The sequence below is a fragment of the Lolium rigidum genome, chromosome 5 (assembly GCF_022539505.1).
Source record: "Lolium rigidum isolate FL_2022 chromosome 5, APGP_CSIRO_Lrig_0.1, whole genome shotgun sequence".
Taxonomy (NCBI): Eukaryota; Viridiplantae; Streptophyta; class Magnoliopsida; order Poales; family Poaceae; genus Lolium; species Lolium rigidum.
The window spans coordinates 60,753,813-60,776,154 of NC_061512.1; the positions used below are offsets into that span (position 1 = coordinate 60,753,813).

Sequence of the window (22,342 nt, forward strand, 5' to 3'; positions counted from 1 at the left end):
AGTGAGAAGAAGGAGAAGAGAAGAACATGCTACATATGCCGTGAGAAGGTCCACATCTCCTCCTTTTGCACTAGTGGTAACTCATCCAACCCTATCTTGATCGGTGGTGCTTATTCTCTTTGCAAGGATAAGGTTGGAGATGTGTTTGCCAAATATATGGGCACTCAATGTGGTTTCTCAAAAAGAACCATTTGGGTTGCCAAGCCTATTGTGACTTACTTCTTAGGACCCAACTTGGTTGGGGACCATCAAGCCAAAATTTGATCAATAGGTACATGTGGAGGGCATGGAGGCTTGACTAGTTCATGAAGACTTGGGGGATTGTAACATCCCAACTTTTCAATAAAGAGATAAAGAGAGTTTCCAAAATACCAAAAGTTAGAACCAACAAAAACTTTTTATTTTCCATATAGTGCTATGCATACTCAACTTTGATTCTTGTATTAATATGCAATTGCCATGATATTTTTTTGTATGTTTGCAAGAGGGCTAAAACCCTAATCCATGATCACTTGATCAACCAAATCAAAGGAAAAAAAGAAAAGAGAAAAGAAATTAGAAAAATCAAACCAACACACACATATGGTTTAGGCCATTTTTGCAAATACTTAACCTAGACCATTTTGGCTTGCACCATTGGTTGTAAATGGTTACTAAACACTTATTAGTACTTTTGGAATCAAAGAAACTCAAATCAAATCAAATTTGAATCAAATTTGGGCTCACATGCAATTATGGTCAAAATGGCAATTCTTAGCCTGATGCCCACTTTGAGACCTGCTATTTAGAGATTTCCTTACTATACTTTGCCAACTATTTGCACCTCATCCAAGACAACATCAATGTGAACAACTTTTCCCAAAACCATCACCCCAAATTCTTTCTCAAAATCAAATGGTGAGCAAGCAAAGTGGAGACCTTGAAGCATATGTAAGATCATATGCATTTTGGATTTTTGCAAAACCTTTCAAATTTGACCACCACCACCACCACCACCCTACTCCAAATATTATGCAATGCAAACCCACCAAATTTCATCCAAAAATTCCAAAGTAGAGCTCTTGCGGCCATTTCATCGAACAGGTGGTGAGCACCTTGCTGCCAACTCTGGACATTGCAATGTCCAGCAGTTTCTTGCCTCCCCCATCGATCCTATGTCATCCTCTGTACCCCATTGACCCCTCTGGACGTTGCCAAGTAGAATAGACAAGGAGTGGTACAATAAATCGTCACCATCTTGACCAAGACATGCCATGTTGTGGCATGGCATGGACATGCCCTTGCTCCCTCTCTCCCTGGACCTTGCCAGCGTGCACAACCGTGTCACCTCGTTTCCTATCAACCTCATGAACGTGCCAGACACGGTGGTCGACGCGTTGGTGCACCACAGGCGCCAGAATGCGCGACGCCCAGACGTGCCGTGCCACGCCAGAGCGCGCACAACGAGCGTCGCAGACTCGCGCTGGCATGACGTTGTAATATCCCAGGTTTAGAGGCTATAAAATGAGAGAACACCAAAGTGTGCATTGCATTCATGCATAGAAAATCCGGGGAATTTTCGCGCTTTCAAATAAAACTTACCACGATGGCCGAAGTTTCACTTGACTTGCTTGGAACTGAAGTAGATCATCAAGTCAAGCGCTATAAACTTCACTGTGATCTTTGTTAAAACCTTGTTTTGGGTAGAGATGATTTGATCTATGGATTAGATCAAATGGAATTATATTTAGAACAACACATTCTTTAAAGATCAAACCCTAACTTATTAACACTTAAAAGTTAGCAACTACCTTTGTGTGTAAATTAATTCACTTCTAAACCTATTACCAAATAAGGTTAACCACAGGGTCTAAAGTGCATAAAAGCCACACATTATTATTTAAATCATAACTTATTAAGTATATGGAATATCATAAAACTAAATCCATTTACATTACGAATTATAGTTCAAACTATTTGAATAAAACTAACTATGAGTATTTTGAAACTCATATGATCATGCCTAGATGAATTCAAACACCAACTATCCAAACTTGAGAAATAACCCTCAACCTTAACCTTTTTACCAATATTATAATGTAAATCCAATCAAAGATGGTATGATGACTCATCCACAATAATAAAACCATCCACATGATATTTAGTAGCAAATGCCACTTGGCTATCCAAAAATAAATCATATGAGAGGATAATCTCTATGCCATGTGGGATGAAAATATCTACATGACTTGCTTTCCAAGCTATGCCACCTGTCGGCCCCCGAAGTTAGATACGCATCACGGAACTAGTACCCCCCGTGAATACGTATCCGTGTCGGAGCACCAAGCTGTTGACCCTAGGAGTAGGAATACGGACGCGGAACTAGTGCCCCTCGCGTACACGCATCCAGGCCTAGGTGTCTCGCCTTCCTGTGCACTCGATATGAAACACGCACGGTGCACAGGTTACAAGGGCATAGCATCACAGATGATATCACAACATTAACTCTACGACACAAAAGAGTTAAATAAGTATATAGCAAAGCTCATAGAGCAAGATAGCAAATGACACTCAGAGGACACATGTCCCACAGTACATCAATACATCATGCGGAAGCGAATATACGTCTGAGTACAGACAAGATGCAAATGGGACTAAGAGTCCATAAATAAAGCAGGCGGATCCATATCCAGCAAGCCCCAGGCTGCTGCCTTAGGAGCGTCCTCTCTACTCGACGTAGTCGTCCTCAGCGTAGTCCACAAAGTAGTGTCCAGGTGGATACTCATAACCTGTCGTACCTGCAAACATCGGGCCAACGGTTGCCGGAAAAAGAGAGGAAAAGCGAGGGTGAGTACCAAGGCGCGTACCCAGCGAGACTTAGAATATTGGCTGCGCTCGCCGGCTATATGGTGGGGTTTAGCGGCAGCAAAGCTTGCTCTAAAACCTATAGAGACACACTCAACTTTCCGTCTGCAAGATATAGATAAGAGAGCGTGCATATAACAGTTCTAAAACTCTGCAAATATAACTCAGCCGATGCATTCCCCCTTCTACATGCTACAGGAAGAAGATGCAAAGGCACTCACACGGTGTACAGTTTTAACCAGTTTTTATTATAGTTCTGCTAATTACTACGCAAGTTAATTAGCAGATAAAGGGTGAAAGTTGTCTATGATCAAGCAACACTTCTCCAAGTCGTCCATAACCGCGGACACGGCTTTTCGAAAAGATTGTAACCCTGCAGGGGTGCACTACTGGTCTCATACGCTCGATCAACCCTACTGGGATCAAAGCAGAGTATCACGACACTACCTCTCCCTTCACCACAGACCAAGTCCAAGAGCCACCTGACTAAGTTAAACCCGTTACGGAGTTCGGCCGAGTCTCCGAGGCGGACCTAGCTGTTGCGAGGACGGCTTCAGAGGGTCAAAACACACACAGGGGCGAATGACCCGCTTCAGCATGCGATAGACGCACGTGCCGCACCTATACGTGCATACCAGAAATAAGGGATACAAGGCACCCAAGGGCTTCCCAAAGTAAATAAGTAACATGCTGGCATGCACGCGATAAAAGAGTAAACACACCAAATACTAATTGTGGCACTTGGACAATGGAAGCAGTTCAGGAATTGGTCGAGGAGGCCCCACTGAACCCCACGTATGGTTAGTGCGCTCAGTCTTGGATCAGATAACAAGAACTCGGGATCCTAAGATATTAGTGGACACAAGTGAGCCGTGTTCAAAACGAAAAAATCAGCTGACCCACCGATGCCTCTACTTAGCAATTTTATTATTAGCATGAATAAGTAAGGTGTGATCTTATCGAACAGATATAACCATAGCATGTATCTCGGAACCCCCCAACATATATAACCCAACTAGATAACAGTGGCGATAGCGATAATAGTAACAACATATAACAACGGTACTAAGCAAGCCTACGACTCGCATGGCTGACCCTGTAACCAAACAATAGCTGTAGGACATATGTATGGGTCTATGGCTTGCAATAGGTAACATGCGATAGGATACGTGACAAGAACGGCACACCAGGATAGCAGCAAGGTAAAGAGGCAAAAGCAGAAAATAGGTAGCAGGGAAAAGTGCTCGCCTGTCAAGTCAGAAGAAGAGAAACCGGCACGATCCTCCTCGGGGTAGTAGTCGTACTCCTCGCCGTACTCCTCGGTACCGGCGTCTAACGAGAAAAAACCAAACACACATACAAGAGAGAGTACACAATCAATACAGGAAATGCAATGCACAAATATGCTGGATGTCATGTGATATGCAAGAGGGTCCATGCTTAGCAAAATTAAGTGGGGCAGTCTGCTACACAAGATAATTAATAATTGCCCGCATATATTATTTAGTTATCGTGGAATTAACCATTTGGCAGAGATAGAAAGGCCTATGATGCATGACAAGTTCATAGTTGGATTCATCTCGGAAAAACAATTGATTTAGATATAAAGTTCATCGTCACCGGGTACACGGTTCTCAAGATATGATTTAGGCAAAATTTTAATTATAAAAGGCACTTAATTCAATTGGTCAAATTACTTGTTTCAAGAAAATAGCTGTCACAGGTTCAGATTTGAAATAGGATTCAAATCCTTGTAAGTTAATAGAACTACACAGTTTAAAAGAATTTGGGAAAACAAAATATTAAAACAGTTGACTGTTCCAGAGAACAAAGGAGTAAAGGAGTGATCTTTTTATACTTGGACCAGAGGTATGGGACAACGATCCCAGGAGTAGCAGGAAAATAAAGACAAACTGGATAGATCACGTTCTGGGTGAAACTACAGGCAGCAGAAAAGAAGTTGTATGCATCTACCGTAACTGAAGAGAGGATACTGAACTGATACGTGAGACTGTGTTCTGAAACCGAACCAGAGACGGAACAACAACCCTACAGCTACAGATGCCAGATAGTTTTCGATCTCCAGGCTTCCCAGGGAATCGGCCAAGTGCTCAACCTAGCTGGGATAGATATCGTTTTGAAGAAACAAATTAACAGCAGGGAAGCAGCTAACTAGAAGCTAACTGAAGAATTGACAGCAGCTAACTGAACACGATTTAGAACTGCACAGGAATAAAAGGGGTGCCTTGCGCGCTGGCGACAACGAACGAACTTGAGTCTCACCTATGGTGCAGATGTAACCAGCCAGCCAATTGAAGAGAGGGGCTCGGTCCTTTGAAGGAAACTGTGAAACTCGACCAAGATCGACGCTGCTGCGCCTCTGGTGGCACAACGACGAAGTGCAGCGACGAACAGCGGAAAGATACGCAGATGACGGCGTCAGCTCAAGAAGCGGAAAAGAGGTACGGGAGAACGACAGGGAACTCGGACGGAGGCTCACCACGTCAAGGGAGAAAATTTGGGGAGGATGGAGACGACGGCGGGGCGAAGCGGAGGTCGTCGGCGTGCACGGCGGCGCACCAGGTACGTCTTGGCGGCGGCGGCGTTCTTGAGCAGCTCCGGCTCCGGTTCAGCGAGGAGGAAGAGGGCACCACGGCGGCTCCATCCCCGCGCTCGGCGCAGCGAGCAGCGGCGAACAACGACGGCAAGGACGGCGATCTCCGGCAGGATTTCTTAGCGGTTTTGTCTGATGAAACTGAAGACTTTCTCTCAATGTCCCTCTCTGATTTTTGTGGAGCAGCAGAAAGGAGCAGAGGGGCGGCGCAGAGGAAGAGGTCTAGGGTTTGTGGCTTGATTTGGAGGAAGGGAAGAAGGATAGAGGAGCTGGGCAGGTGACCGTGAGAAGAAAGATTGGAAGATGCTCACGTCGTCTGGTTTCTGACGGAAAGAAGACAGATGAACAGGAGCTGCGCTGGGCGTCCAAGCAGAAAAAAAGATCAGACTAGGCTGCTCTCTTTTCCATTTTATTTCAAATTCTTTTCTGGTTTTTACTCAACCAAAACCAAAACCATTTTGAATTAGGATAAGAGGAAGATTTGTAAATAATTTTAATTCACTGTTGGTTTGGATTAAACCAGGCAAAGTATTTTAGTAAACCAAAAAGTTGATTATTATGTTGAATAATTACAAAATAAGAGATTAAGGAGAGGGTATAATATTAACCCATATTTACTAGAAGTTTTGGCATGACCTTTTTTAAAAAGTGGTCAAGTGTAGGAGTAGGATAGGTAGGCTTGAAGGTTGGAACATCTCAAGTGAGATGGAGGTAAAACGAAGAGAGAAAAACCAACACATCAAAGATGAAAGGCAAAATAAAACCAAATGCAATTTTATAAGAACCAAAAGTGACATGATGAGATGCATGAATGCAATACGATGCACAAACTTGCAAAACTAAAAGGGTAGCTCACTTGGGATGTTACACCACCTCATGCTCAAAGGATTGCTATGGATGAGGGCATGACAACCAAGCACCTTACTCATCAAACCAACACAAGAGTCACCACTTATGTGTCATGATACTAGAGCTTGCCCAAGCCTATAAATAGAGCCACACCCTTCATCCATTTCATCGTCTTGTAGCATGAAACAAGGAAGCACACACATAGAGCCACTCCATGCATTAGCTAGGATCAAGATGAAGAAGCTAGGAGGTGGAGGCATACCACAAGATGCGGGTTTATCGGATTTCTGAAGAACAAGCTACGGAAGATACCAAGGTAGAATTCCTAGGCAAACCATCTATTTAGAGGATCATATCATCATCTCTTGAGTAGGACCTTAGGATATTCCAAGACATTGAGAAGTGAGAGAAGTTATAATACTAACCATAGCCATGTTCATACAAGAATATTAGAGAAGTACTAATCCTAGTTGTTCAAGTCAATATTTGATCTTAGAAGTGAGAACCCTATTTCAATAACAATACCTTAGCAAACCAATTCTATAATCATCACAACTTGGTATTAATTATAAACCCTAAGAATCTAGGATGAGTGTGATGAGAGGAATATTAAAGAGGGATTAGTGAGGAATGAGTGGATCTTGTCTAATGCATGATTATACCTTGTAGATATAAATGATAAGTTAACCCCATATGATTAATAGATATCATCCATCACATAAAATAATAAGTATATCACTAGTAGTTAACCCCAAACCAATCCTCATGCCTTGTATGAAGGAGTAAGGGCATTAAACCTAAACCTTGTTTATCCAAACCTTAGAGTAACCCTAGCTAGCCAATAAAACATAATCAAAGCTTATGTTCATATCTTAATTATTGGTTGTGTATCAATTGAGTAATCACAACTAAAACCCTAGATCACCTTTGCATTTCAATCCAAGTATCACTTTGGATTATAAGTAAAACCCTGCCATGCCTCATGCCTATTTTATACTTCAATTAATGAAGCATCATCAAATTCTTAAACCCTAAGAACCATTATTCACATAAAATCATGAACCAATCACATTTCCTTTACCATTTGCTAAACCCTAGACATAATTAAAATATGTAAACAATTCATATTACTAAGTACTAGTAAAACCTAATCATGAGTTTATCATGCGAGAGGTTATAAATTTTCAAACCATTGGAATATATTTCGTTTCTAAATAAAAGTAATTGAGACAAACACTTAACCAATATAAACTTGAAATATTGAATACCTTTCACAACAACACAAATTTAATCAAATACTAAATGTTTGTTTAAACAACAACATTATACAGTAAGCATGAATATCAAATTGTTTTGATATTCAAATAATTTAGGACCTGCAAAATAAGATAGAATTCAAATTTGAAAGCAAATACCAAATTTAAATCAGTAAATAAAAACAAGAAATGAAAATTTGAAATAAGAAGTGGAGGGAAACTTACCCTGGTGGCAGCCCATCACCACCACGTCGCAGCCCAGTTCCGCACCAGCCGTAGCAGGCCAACGCAGCCCAGACGCGGCCCAGCCCAAAGCCACTTACCGTTTCGTCTGCTTTAAAAATCGTGCAAGAGGAAAAACGAGACCGTCGTCTTCTCCACGCTCGACAGCGAGCCGACGAAGCTCCGCCACGTCCTCGACGAGGATATGGACGCCGCTGGACGCCATTCACCTTGCCAGAGGCCAATACAAGGATCTCGCGTCCGTCTTATCCCTTTTGCATCCAGATTCGTGCCCAGATACCCTTCACAGTCGTTGTCGCATCTCGGCCATTGCCGCCGGTGGAATGACGAGATGAACCTCGCCGGGCTCTATAAAGCTACCAGTAGCTCCGCCGTAGAACCCTAATACTTCGCCACCCACCATTCCTTCCCAGAACCTCTCTATCTCTTGTAATCAACAAATGTCACCGACGGCTGTTCTCCGGCTAGCCGTCGATAGAAGCCACCCTGGAGCTCAAGAGGTGGTCAAGGAGGTGCGCCTCGATGTCGTCGTTCTACAGGCCAAGCCGAGCATCCAGGGGAGGTCTGAGTGCGGCCAATTTCCAGATCTTCTCCCGCAGTACATCGCCGGAATCGGCAAAGTTGAGCTCGATTCCTTCTCCAATCGACATTGGCGACTATCTGGGAGGCACCAGGGTGAGCTTGCGCATCTCTGAACCCCTCTATTGCGTCCTGGCATCAACCGTAGACGTAGTTCGTGTGCTCGCCAGAGTAAACCACCGCGGGGCATGGTCATCGGCGTAGCTCCGGTGATCCCCTCGCCAAACCAACCCCACCATCAGCTTCAGCGAGTCGAGGAGAGCCAGAAAACCCTAGTCACGCGTCCTGGGAGGCCCTGTAGCGTAGAGCCGCCATGAATTGGACGCCGGCGTTTAACCGCCGGCAACGCCAACGTGGCGGTGGGGCCTCGAGCATTGGTTGACTGGTCGTTGCCATCGTGGCAACTGACCCAGTCAAGGGACCCACCTGTCAGTCTCTGTGTGTGTAACTCGAACCGGTACGTTTAGTGTTTTCGTTTTAATTTCAAATTACAGAAAAATGTTGAAACTTTGAAAAACCATATAAAATCCATTTCAACTCAGAAAAATTCAAATAATATATCAAAATGCTCACAAAAATAAAATCTATTCAAATAAAATATAAAACAAAAATGTGTGTCAAAATAAAAATTCACTTATTTTTATTCTTTATTAATTATGTCTTTCTAATTGTTTAAAAATGCAAATTGAATTCAATAAATGACTAAGTTCCAAAATTAAATTTTAACTATTCAGTAACTAAGTAAATTGTTAAGATTAATTTTCTTTACCATAATGGCATTCACTTAAGTATTAGTGATAATTCATAAACCCTAAATTGCATATTACTATTTTCTATTTTCTGTAAATAGTAATAACTCAAGAAAATATTAAAAGACAATAGTATTTTGGTAGCCCAACAATTATGTACTTAAGCATTTTTAGATAGCAAGTCATTATTTTAAAACCTAACAATAATTAGGAGACCCTGATTTCTAATTAAACCCTAACTAGTAATTATTTTAATTCTTAAAACCTCTAAAAATTAATAACATGTTAAAAAATTTAATAACTATATTTCAAGTACCTAATCACATTAATTCTAGCACCAAGTATTACTTTAAGAATTGGATCATAATTTAGAAACCCTAGTTTTATTATAAGTTAGAATCTGGATCCCATTATTTTATGTGATCATGTCAAAATGTTAAACCCTAAAACCTTAGTTGCTTAGCACATGTGATCATGTGAATTTCCTTTACATAGAGAACCATATTATGTGACCAATGAATGAATGCTTATGATCCACTAGCATAAACCAAGTCACATGAGATTATCATTCCATGTTTCTATTTCAATTAAAAACCTATATGATTCACTATATCACCTAGGTATAAACCCTAACTTGTTAATTGGATTAGTACCATTAATCACCACTCCTATATACCATACCATTAGGATCAATCTCAACCATCAAAACCTAGTAGAACTATAATGATGAACCCTAGTATCAACCTTGTGTAGTAATTCACATTACATGCTCCTATCCAACTAAACCTACTTAGGAAATGGTAAGCCACTTAGTTTAGGACCCATTAGGAATTATTTAGTAAAGCAAATGTGAAGCCATAGTAAACCTTAATAGCAATAAATCTACCAATACTTGTTATATAGAAATCCATTCCAAGTTAAGCACCAACTAGTTCCTAATAGTAAACTTAATTGAATCCTATAGTAAACCCTAGAAAGCCATAGCTCCTATGTATAGTAGTTCATATTCTTATTTAACCTGTTCTTCAAAAGTTATTCTTTTGAAGTACAATTGTCAATCAAACCTTAGAAGCCCTAATCCTTCTTTGAAATACTCATTATTTCTTAATTAACATGTTCTTCAAAAGTTATTCTTTTGAAGTATAGTAAAGGTAACCATCAACCATGTTCTGTAGAACTTAAAATTGACAATTGTACTTTAGATACTATTCCACCACTATTCTTTATGTGTATGATTGTTATAATGCCTTATATCACTTGGTTATGATGCTAATATAACCAAACCCTAATAAGAACCTTGTTTGAGAACCCTCCTAAAAGTGCAACACACCCTAAAGAAATCTTTACAACTCATCCATCCTAAATCATCGAGATTAGGTTACGCTCGGGACGATTGCATATCATATTATGCATTATAGCATCTTTGCCAGTTCTTTAAACATTGTCCTTACCGGACGATGATGGTATTTCAGCATTTGGAGTTATCACGTATCGAAGCTTTTGCCCGCATAATCTTGCAGTCAAGAAAGGCAAGTTCATCGCTTACTCATGTCATTTGATTATTTGTATCAAACTATATGCAAAGTACTATACTTATCACTCATGCATTGAAAAGCAAAGTATTATTTTACAATTATGAATATGACTATGTGGTGGGCAATGGAACCATGGTATGTGTTGATATGGTGGAGGTTCCATTGCATGGGTACTTGATACGTCTCCGACGTATCGATAATTTCTTATGTTCTATGCCATATTATTGATGATACCTACATGTTTTATGCACACTTTATGTCATATTCGTGCATTTTCTGGAACTAACCTATTAACAAGATGCCGAAGTGCCGCTTCTCGTTTTCTGCTGTTTTTGGTTTCAAAAATCCTAGTAACGAAATATTCTCGGAATTGGACGAAACGAAGACCCGGGGTCCTATTTTTCCACGGAGCTTCCGGAAGACCGAAGAACACACGAAGTGGGGCCACGAGGTGGCCAAACTATAGGGCGGCGCGGCCCAAGCCCCGGCCGCGCCGACCTATAGTGTGGGCCCCTCGTCCGGCCCCGACTCGCCCTTCCGCCTACTTAAAGCCTCCGTCGCGAAACCCCCGATGCGAAAAACCACGATACGGAAAACCTTACCGAGACGCCGTCGCCGCCGATCCCATCTCGGGGATTTCGGAGATCTCCGGCACCTCGCCGGAGAGGGGATTCATCTCCCGGAGGACTCTACACCGCCATGGTCGCCTCCGGAGTGATGAGTGAGTAGTTCACCCCTGGACTATGGGTCCATAGCAGTAGCTAGATGGTTGTCTTCTCCTCATTGTGCTTCATTGTTGGATCTTGTGAGCTGCCTAACATGATCAAGATCATCTATCCGTAATTCTATATGTTGTGTTTGTCGGGATCCGATGGATAGAGAATACCATGTCATGTTAATTATCAAGTTATTATACATGTGTTGTTTATGATCTTGCATGCTCTCCGTTTCTAGTAGAGGCTCGGCCAAGTTTTTACTTTTAACTCCAAGAGGGAGCACTTATGCTCGATAGTGGGTTCATGCCCGCATTGACACCTGGGACAAGTGATGAGAAAGTTCTAAGGTTGTGTTGTGCTCGTTGCCACTAGGGATAAAACATTGGCGCTATGTCCGAGGATGTAGTTGTTGATTACATTACGCACCATACTTAATGCAATTGTCCGTTGCTTTGCAACTTAATACCGGAGGGGGTTCGGATGATAACCTCGAAGGTGGACTTTTTAGGCATAGATGCGGTTGGATGGCGGTCTATGTACTTTGTCGTAATGCCCAATTAAATCTCACTATACTTATCATGTCATGTATGTGCATTGTTATGCCCTCTCTATTTGTCAATTGCCCGACTGTAATTTGTTCACCCAACATGCTTTTATCTTATGGGAGAGACACCTCTAGTGAACTGTGGACCCCGGTCCATTCTTTTAATACTGAAATACAAATCTGCTGCAGTACTTGTTTTTACTGTTTTCTCTGCAAACAATCATCTTCCACACAATACGGTTAATCCTTTGTTACAGCAAGCCGGTGAGATTGACAACCTCACTGTTTCGTTGGGGCAAAGTACTTTGGTTGTGTTGTGCAGGTTCCACGTTGGCGCCGGAATCTCTGGTGTTGCGCCGCACTACATCCCGCCGCCATCAACCTTCAACGTGCTTCTTGGCTCCTCCCGGTTCGATAAACCTTGGTTTCTTTCCGAGGGAAAACTTGCTGCTGTGCGCATCATACCTTCCTCTTGGGGTTGCCCAACGAACGTGTGAAATACACGCCATCAAGCATATTTTCCGGCGCCGTTGTCGGGGAGATCAAGACACGCTGCAAGGGGAGTCTCCACTTCTCAATCTCTTTACTTTGTTTTTGTCTTGCTTTATTTTATTTACTACTTTGTTTGCTGCACTTATATCAAAACACAAAAAAATTAGTTGCTAGCTTTACTTTATTTACTGTCTTGCACTCTATATCAAAAACACAAAAAAATTAGTTTACTTGCATTTACTTATCTAGATTGCTTTATTGTCTTGTACTCAATATTAAAAATACAAAAAATATTTAGTTACTTTTGTTACCATGTCTAGCTCTGAACCTGTTACTTCTTCGCCTGAAGAATTAGTCTTCACTTTTAAACAAGGGGATGAGGAGAGTTTTAAAGATGCTTGGTCTAGAATTTTTACTTCTTATCGTGAAACTGAACCTCAAATGACTCTAAGTTTGCTCCTTAATAATTTTTATTTTGGTCTTATGGTTCGCTATAGATATGCTTTGGATACTTTAGCGGGAGGAGATTTCCTCCATTGCAATGGGGATCAAGCTTTTAATGCCATAAAGAAGTTGGTTGCATCACATGATTCAGCTAATAATTTTGATTCAGCCCTTATCAGCATCCATAATAGATTAAATACTCTTGAGACAAGTGCATCTCGCTTAAATGAAAATTATGGATACATTCGTAACCGTCTTGATCAAGTTTTAGTGAACTCGAACTTTCATTATGGGATCCTGCTGTTAAAATTGTTATCGGTGATCGAACTCTTCATGCCTACTCGTGATATTATGTATGAATTTTGCCTTATGCCTGAAAGCATTTATAAATCTTTGAAACTTTGGGGAGTCGATGAAGGAGGAGAAGAGATAACTCTCATTGATAACTCTATTATAATTCCTAAGGGAGTAGCTGCAGGTGTGCATACAACCATACTTGGAAGAACAATATCCATTGATTATCTTGTTATTGAAACAGGAAAAATCATACTCGGGAGATCCCTGTTGAAACTATTGGGAGCAGTCATTGATGTGGGAAAAGGCACTCTGAAATTCACCTCTATGCCGGGGGAAATCATATATTCCCTAAACCAAAGGGAAGGAAAAAACAATAAGAAAGGTAAGGGTAAAGCCCAAGGTAAGGTTGACGCACCACCCTTCGATAATACTTGAGTTACACTTTCTGCGCCTAGCTGAAAGGCGTTAAAGAAAAGCGCTTATGGGAGACAACCCATGTTTTTACTCCAGTATTTTTGTTTTATATTTGTGTCTTGGAAGTTGTTTACTACTGTAGCAACCTCTCCTTATCTTAGTTTTATGTTTTGTTGTGCCAAGTAAAGTCTTTGATAGAAAAGTAAGTACTAGATTTGGATTACTGCGCAGTTCCAGATTTCTTTACTCGTCACGAATCTGGGTCTATCTCCCTGTAGGTAGCTCAGAAAATTACGCCAATTTACGAGCATGATCCTCAGATATGTACGCAACTTTCATTCAATTTGAGCATTTTCGTTTGAGCAAGTCTGGTGGCCTAATAAAATCCATCTTTACGGACTGTTCTGTTTTGACAGATTCTGTCTTTTATTTCGCATTGCCTCTTTTGCTATGTTGGATGAATTTCTTTGATCCACTAATGTCCAGTAGCTTTATGCAATGTCCAGAAGTGTTAAGAATGATTGTGTCACCTCTGAACATGTGAATTTTTATTATGCACTAACCCTCTAATGAGTTGTTTCGAGTTTGGTGTGGAGGAAGTTTTCAAGGATCAAGAGAGGAGTATGATGCAATATGATCAAGGAGAGTGAAAGCTCTAAGCTTGGGGATGCCCCGGTGGTTCACCCCTGCATATATTAAGAAGACTCAAGCGTCTAAGCTTGGGGATGCCCAAGGCATCCCCTTCTTCATCGACAACATTATCGAGTTCCTCCCCTGAAACTATATTTTTATTCGGCCACATCTTATGTACTTTGCTTGGAGCGTCGGTTTGTTTTTGTTTTTTGTTTTGTTTGAATAAAATGGATCCTAGCATTGACTTTATGGGAGAGAGACACGTTCCGCTGTTGCATATGGACAAATATGTCCTTAGGCTCTACTCATAGTATTCATGGCGAAGTTCTTCTTCGTTAAATTGTTATATGGTTGGAATTGGAAAATGATACATGTAGTAACTCTAAAATGTCTTGGATAATTTGATACTTGGCAATTGTTGTGCTCATGTTTAAGCTCTTGCATCATATACTTTGCACCCATTAATGAAGAAATACTTAGAGCTTGCTAATTTGGTTTGCATATTTAGTTTCTCTAGAGTCTAGATAACATCTAGTATTGAGTTTTGAACAACAAGGAAGACGGTATGGAGTCTTATAATGTTTACCATATGTCTTTTATGTGAGTTTTGCTGTACCGTTCATCCTTGTGTTTGTTTCAAATAACCTTGCTAGCCTAAACCTTGTATCGAGAGGGAATACTTCTCATGCATCCAAAATACTTGAGCCAACCACTATGCCATTTGTGTCCACCATACCTACCTACTACATGGTATTTATCCGCCATTCCAAAGTAAATTGCTTGAGTGCTACCTTTAAAATTCCATCATTCACCTTTGCAATATATAGCTCATGGGACAAATAGCTTAAAAACTATTGTGGTATTGAATATGTACTTATGCACTTTATCTCTTATTAAGTTGCTTGTTGTGCGATAACCATGTTTCTGGGGACGCCATCAACTATTCTTTGTTGGATATCATGTGAGTTGCTATGCATGTCCGTCTTGTCTGAAGCAAGAGAGATCTGCCACCTTCATGGTTGGAGCATGCATATTGTTAGAGAAGAACTTTGGGCCGCCAACTAAAGCCATGATTCATGGTGGAAGTTTCAGTTTGGACATATATCCTCAATCTCATATGAGAATAATAATTGTTGCCACATGCTTATGCATTAAAGAGGAGTCCATTATCTGTTGTCCATGTTGTCCCGGTATGGATGTCTAAGTTGAGAATAATCAAAAGCGAGAAATCCAAAATGCGAGCTTTCTCCTTAGACCTTTGTACAGGCGACATGGAGGTACCCCATTGTGACACTTGGTCAAAACATGTGCATTGCAAAGATCCGGTAGTCCAAGTTAATTAGGACAAGGTGCGGGCACTATTAGTATACTATGCATGAGACTTGCAACTTGTAAGATATAATGTACATAACTCATATGCTTTATTACTACCGTTGACAAAATTGTTTCATGTTTTCAAAATAAAAGCTCTAGCACAAATATAGCAATCGATGCTTTCCTCTTTGAAGGACCATTCTCTTTACTTTTATGTTGAGTCAGGTCACCTATTTCTCTCCACCTCAAGAAGCAAACACTTGTGTGAACCGTGCATTGATTCCTACATACTTGCATATTGTACTTGTTATATTACTCTATGTTGACAATTATCCATGAGATATACATGTTACAAGTTGAAAGCAACCGCTGAAACTTAATCTTCCTTTGTGTTGCTTCAATACCTTTACTTTGATTTATTGCTTTATGAGTTAACTCTTATGCAAGACTTATTAATACTTGTCTTGAAGTACTATTCATGAAAAGTCTTTGCCATATGATTCACTTGTTTACTCATGTCATCACCATTGTTTTGATCGCTGCATCCACTACATATGTTTACAAATAGTATGATCAAGGTTATGATGGCATATCACTTCGGAAATTATCTTTGTTATCGTTTTACCTCGCTCGGGACGAGCGGAACTAAGCTTGGGGATGCTTGATACGTCTCCGACGTATCGATAATTTCTTATGTTCTATGCCATATTATTGATGATACCTACATGTTTTATGCACACTTTATGTCATATTCGTGCATTTTCCGGAACTAACCTATTAACAAGATGCCGAAGTGCCGGTTCTCGTTTTCTCGCTGTTTTTGGTTTCGGAAATCCTAGTAACGAAATATTCTCGGAATTGGACGAAACGAAGACCCGGGGTCCTATTTTTCCACGGAGCTTCCGGAAGACCGAAGAACACACGAAGTGGGGCCACGAGGTGGCCAAACTATAGGGCGGCGCGGCCCAAGCCCCGGCCGCGCCGACCTATAGTGTGGGCCCCTCGTCCGGCCCCCGACTCGCCCTTCCGCCTACTTAAAGCCTCCGTCGCGAAACCCCCGATGCGAAAAACCACGATACGGAAAACCTTATCGAGACGCCGTCGCCGCCGATCCCATCTCGGGGGATTCGGAGATCTCCTCCGGCACCCCGCCGGAGAGGGGATTCATCTCCCGGAGGACTCTACACCGCCATGGTCGCCTCCGGAGTGATGAGTGAGTAGTTCACCCCCGGACTATGGGTCCATAGCAGTAGCTAGATGGTTGTCTTCTCCTCATTTTGCTTCATTGTTGGATCTTGTGAGCTGCCTAACATGATCAAGATCATCTATCCGTAATTCTATATGTTGTGTTTGTCGGGATCCGATGGATAGAGAATACCATGTCATGTTAATTATCAAGTTATTATACATGTGTTGTTTATGATCTTGCATGCTCTCCGTTTCTAGTAGAGGCTCTGGCCAAGTTTTTACTTTTAACTCCAAGAGGGAGTACTTATGCTCGATAGTGGGTTCATGCCCGCATTGACACCGGGACGAGTGACAGAAAGTTCTAAGGTTGTGTTGTGCTTGTTGCCACTAGGGATAAAACATTGGCGCTATGTCCGAGGATGTAGTTGTTGATTACATTACGCACCATACTTAATGCAATTGTCCGTTGCTTTGCAACTTAATACTCGGAGGGGTTCGGATGATAACCCGAAGGTGGACTTTTTAGGCATAGATGCAGTTGGATGGCGGTCTATGTACTTTGTCGTAATGCCCAATTAAATCTCACTATACTTATCATGTCATGTATGTGCATTGTTATGCCCTCTCTATTTGTCAATTGCCCGACCGTAATTTGTTCACCCAACATGCTTTTATCTTATGGGAGAGACACCTCTAGTGAACTCGTGGACCCCGGTCCATTCTTTTAATACTGAAATACAAATCTGCTGCAATACTTGTTTTTACTGTTTTCTCTCGCAAACAATCATCTTCCACACAATACGGTTAATCCTTTGTTACAGTGAGCCGGTGAGATTGACAACCTCACTCGTTTCGTTGGGGCAAAGTACTTTGGTTGTGTTGTGCAGGTTCCACGTTGGCGCCGGAATCTCCGGTGTTGCGCCGCACTACATCCCGCCGCCATCAACCTTCAACGTGCTTCTTGGCTCCTCCTGGTTCGATAAACCTTGGTTTCTTTCTGAGGGAAAACTTGCTGCTGTGCGCATCATACCTTCCTCTTGGGGTTGCCCAACGAACGTGTGAAATACACGCCATCAGTACTACTCATCTAGGACTAAGTACCAATGCCGTCCAGTGATTCTAGCGCCGTACATATCGCGTTATCCATAAGATCTATAATGGCTCTGGGGAAGTCAGCTGTATCTTTTCCCTTCTGCACGCCAACGGATCTGTAGAGCCGGTGGGGTGTTGGATGCACCGCCGCAATAGGTTGGGATATCCTTTTAAATCCCCATCCATTAGTGATGATAAGCTCTATGATCTATGATGGATTGTCCGGAGTACACTGTGAGTAAAGCCGTATTATCGGGAGAAGTCTACTGGGGGTGTAGGGTCGGACAAAAGGGTGGGTTTGCGGTGGTCGCGGAGAAGGCAGTGATTGGCTTGGATCTTATACTGGGCCTCACACCCAAGGAAGTGTGGATGGGGATATACTCTCGGCCGGCAACAAAGTTAAGATCTCTTGTGGGGTAAAATAACGCACCTCTGCAGAGGGTATCAAGAATTGTGACTGTCACTCCCTGTTCCGGGAAGGGAACTGCGAACGCGGCAGGAAAGGAACTCCATGAAGTTCTAGTCAACCTGTGAAGACCGACGGGCATAGTTTTCGAATAAAATAAACCTTTGGAAGAAATGTTTATGAAAACTTGCATTGGCCTATGACTTTCTGGTCTATGGTTGTAGCTAGTGCATGATACACATATTTCCTAATATGAACTTGCTGAGTACGCTCGTACTCATTCTATCCCATTTGAACCCCCTTCTTAGATCAAGGCATCGAAGGAGAAACTACCGTGGAACTCGAAGACAGAGGAGTCAACTGCAACAAGAAGAAGAATCCAATCAAAGAAGTCAATGGAGTCAACTTCTGCATCAGCTATGATGGAAACCTAGACTAGTAATAAAAGGGAACCTTTCCCTAATCCTAGCACCTAAGTAGCTAGATTTCTATAGCAAGCCAAGTAGCTCTTAAACTTGAGTTAGCAATAAGATAGACTACGAGTCGTTCTTCTGGAGCTTTATTTGAAGTTTTACCTCACCGTAAAGTAGGAGGTTGTGTTGATCTTATGTAAACAGCACGTGTGTACTTCTATAGACATACCTTGGACTCGCATATGTTTCGTTGTACCACTCGAGAGATGTAATATGAGTGGAACGGTGTTTCACTTGTGTTATGTCAACGACTTGTGTACTACACCATGCAAGTGGTACGCCGGGTCATCACAAGTCGGTATCGAGCAAATGCTTTGACCCTAGGATTAAAACCCTTTAAAGGAGACCTATAGGTTTGGTAGTGTCTATAGGAAGTATCTTAGTTAATCCAACTATGCTGAACCAACTATTCTTTTGACTTGAGATGGGTATTCACTTGAGAATAATCCTAACACACTGGAGTCAATCTATCTTATCGATCTTTCTTTAGTAAAGTGAATTAGTTAGTTATCTTGCTTCATTCCAAACAAATAGAACACCATTGGAGCTTAAGATAAAGGGTGGTAGAAGACCACAGTTGGTATACAACACATGGTAGTCCAAAGAGAGGATACAACCATAAGGAAGATATCCTATTGGAAGATGTATACCAAGTCATGTTATGGTTAAGTAAGAGTCATTTTAAATGTCAAATGATTGATGTTAAGTAAGGGAGATAAGTTATATAAGGTAGTATATGTCTACGATGAGACAATCATAGGAGGTAAGGAAGAGTGATAGGAGTTATACAAGTTTACTTTTCATGGTAAAGTTGGTAATCATATATGATTCACTTGAGAATCATGATGTGAGGGAGTAGAACATCATAAGTGAGTTAACAGAAGTATGATGAGGAGTAGGATTTAAGGAATAGTTCGAGAGCTTAGGCCTTAAAATCCTAATAATTGTACCAAGTATGTTAGAACCATAGTCCTTAATTTAAAGAAGGCTTATTTAGAGCATATCACATAGAGAAATCCTAGAGTTATAGGTGGTATATTCTAAACAATCATGTATTTAGAATAGACATGTTAGAATTAATCGTATTATAGGAAGTAGTCCTCAATAGCACATATATATGATATACTATTTTGTTAGTACTTCCAAACAAAACTAGGTTAACTTCAACTATTCCAGGCCATTTTGTTTCAAGTTGTCTCATTGCAAATGTGCAATTGAGATAAATGTTGAGACAAATAATAGAAATTCACGTATTCGTACTAAGTATCACAACCTAAACCTATCTTATGTGGTGTTATATACTACACATCTGAGCCTGATGTTTAGGGATGTCTTACCCAACTTTTATATTCAGGCATATAAGGATGTGTATTATAAGCACAAAGCTGAATCTTCTTGGATTTTATTTGATTTTCATTGATTGACTAGATCCATACATGAAGTTTGACTTTGATATGCAAATGCATGTTGCAATATCAAGCTCTTACTTGATGTTATAGGTCTAGAGGGTAAAGGTATTCGTGTGAGGAAGTGACGAATTCTGAAGATTTTGAAGACAGGATGAAGGCTCACTAAAAGAAGGAAGTAAAATTGTGGGAAGTAACCACAACAATCTGATGGAAGGACCAATCAAACTCACTTTTATCCTTAACCAAGGAGTACTTCAACATGAAGTACCATGAAAGTGAGAAAAATAGTGAATATGGAGCAGTAGAAGTAGAGCCATATTCATTATGGAAGAAGGGAATGCAAGTGAAGTCACTTACAATACTATTTTCATAGTGTCAACAAGTGGTTATCTTGTAAAACAAACCTTAGAAGAAGGAAAATAGACAAGTGAAGTCGCAGCTGATATTCCGTAGCTGGTAAATATTTAGTTAGAGGATTCACAATGGATATCCACAATTGTGTGGATACACCAGAAAGAATTCTTCGTGAGACTATAGAAAGGTTCAAAATATAAACCAGACTTAGACCAACTACCTATCCTTGGAGTTTTAATGATTAGAAGAAAGGAAGTTTAAAGATCATCAGTAAACTCCAAGGGGGAGAGGAAGGCTGAATGAGAAGTATTAAGATATAATATTTGGAGTATGATGGACTAAGAAGAAGGTCTGAACTGAGAGGAAGTCCGATCTTATTTTTATAAGGTTGTTGGGAAGTACCCATATAAAAGTACTCTCAGGAGATTGTCAGACCAGAAGCCGAGGTTTATATATTGAAGAAGTAAGGGTTAGACCCTCACTTGAGTGGGTAATTACTAAATTACTCAGAAGTAAAAGAGCTCAAGTAAGTCTAAGATAAGGGAGTTGGATGAAGAAGATGTCGGAACACAATCAAGGCTTAAGAAGGCTTAAGACCGAAGGAGATTGACCATACCAAAACATAAGCCTATTAGAAAGATTCCTTTCATGGAACCTAAAAGAAACCAAAAGGAGGATAACTAGCATAAACTACAAGCCATGATTGGATGGACTAAATGAGTCTAATCCATTCGTAGGACTAAACCACCAGGACCATGCCTATTGTAAATACCTTACCAAGTACCATTACTTTTGTTATGGTGGTAAGGGAAAACAATACCCTACCTTAAACAAATATTTTAGAATTAAGGTTTGGGCACCGCAGCTGGTAGAACCAAGCTTTGAGTACCCACATAGGAAGATGTCACCACCACCAGTGGTAAAGTCCATTAGCATCATAGGATGTCTTAATCCAAGAATCTTTGGAGAGTAAGACTATAAGTTTAGAGTGTTGGAAGAAATCATAGAATTGAAGAAAGTATTAGTGGCAGATATCAGAAAACTCCCGTAAGGATTTGGACAAGGGATATATCCAATCATATCAAATAAGATCACTATGGAGTTTGAAAGGATTGTGATCTATTCAAGTCCGTTCCACATTCCGAAACATGAGAGCGTTCGAACTTCGGGACGAAGTTTAGTTTAAGGGGGAGAGGCTGTAATATCCCAGGTTTAGAGGCTATAAAATGAGAGAACACCAAAGTGTGCATTGCATTCATGCATAGAAAATCCGGGGAATTTTCGCGCTTTCAAATAAAACTTACCACAGTAATCGAAGTTTCACTTGACTTGTTGGAACTGAAGTAGATCATCAAGTCAAGCGCTATAAACTTCACTGTGATCTTTGTTAAAACCTTGTTTTGGGTAGAGACGATTTGATCTATGGATTAGATCAAATGGAATTATATTTACAACAACACATTCTTTAAAGATCAAACCCTAACTTATTAACACTTAAAAGTTAGCAACTACCTTTGTGTGTAAATTAATTCACTTCTAAACCTATTACGAAATAAGGTTAACCACAGGGTCTAAAGTGCATAAAAGCCACACATTATTATCTAAATCATAACTTATTAAGTATATGGAATATCATAAAACTAAATCCATTTACATTACGAATTATAGTTCAAACTATTTGAATAAAACTAACTATGAGTATTTTGAAACTCATATGATCATGCCTAGATGAATTCAAACACCAACTATCCAAACTTGAGAAATAACCCTCAACCTTAACCTTTTTACCAATATTATAATGTAAATCCAATCAAAGATGGTATGATGACTCATCCACAATAATAAAACCATCCACATGATATTTAGTAGCAAATGCCACTTGGCTATCCAAAAATAA

General features: G+C 40.6%; 1 protein-coding gene across 1 annotated transcript in view; it reads right to left on the reverse strand.

Moving 5' to 3' along the window:
- Window positions 1-2,487: 2,487 nt before the first annotated feature.
- Window positions 2,488-22,342, reverse strand: part of LOC124656011 — a 31,780-nt gene continuing 11,925 nt past the window's right edge. Inside the window, exons 3-6 of the mRNA XM_047194826.1 lie at window positions 5,345-5,576; window positions 5,128-5,243; window positions 4,093-4,176; window positions 2,488-2,777 (exon numbers count right to left, since the gene is read on the reverse strand). Coding sequence (XP_047050782.1) covers window positions 2,707-2,777; window positions 4,093-4,176; window positions 5,128-5,243; window positions 5,345-5,576 — 503 coding nt within the window. The 3' untranslated portion in view covers window positions 2,488-2,706. The remainder of the gene's footprint in view (window positions 2,778-4,092; window positions 4,177-5,127; window positions 5,244-5,344; window positions 5,577-22,342) is intronic.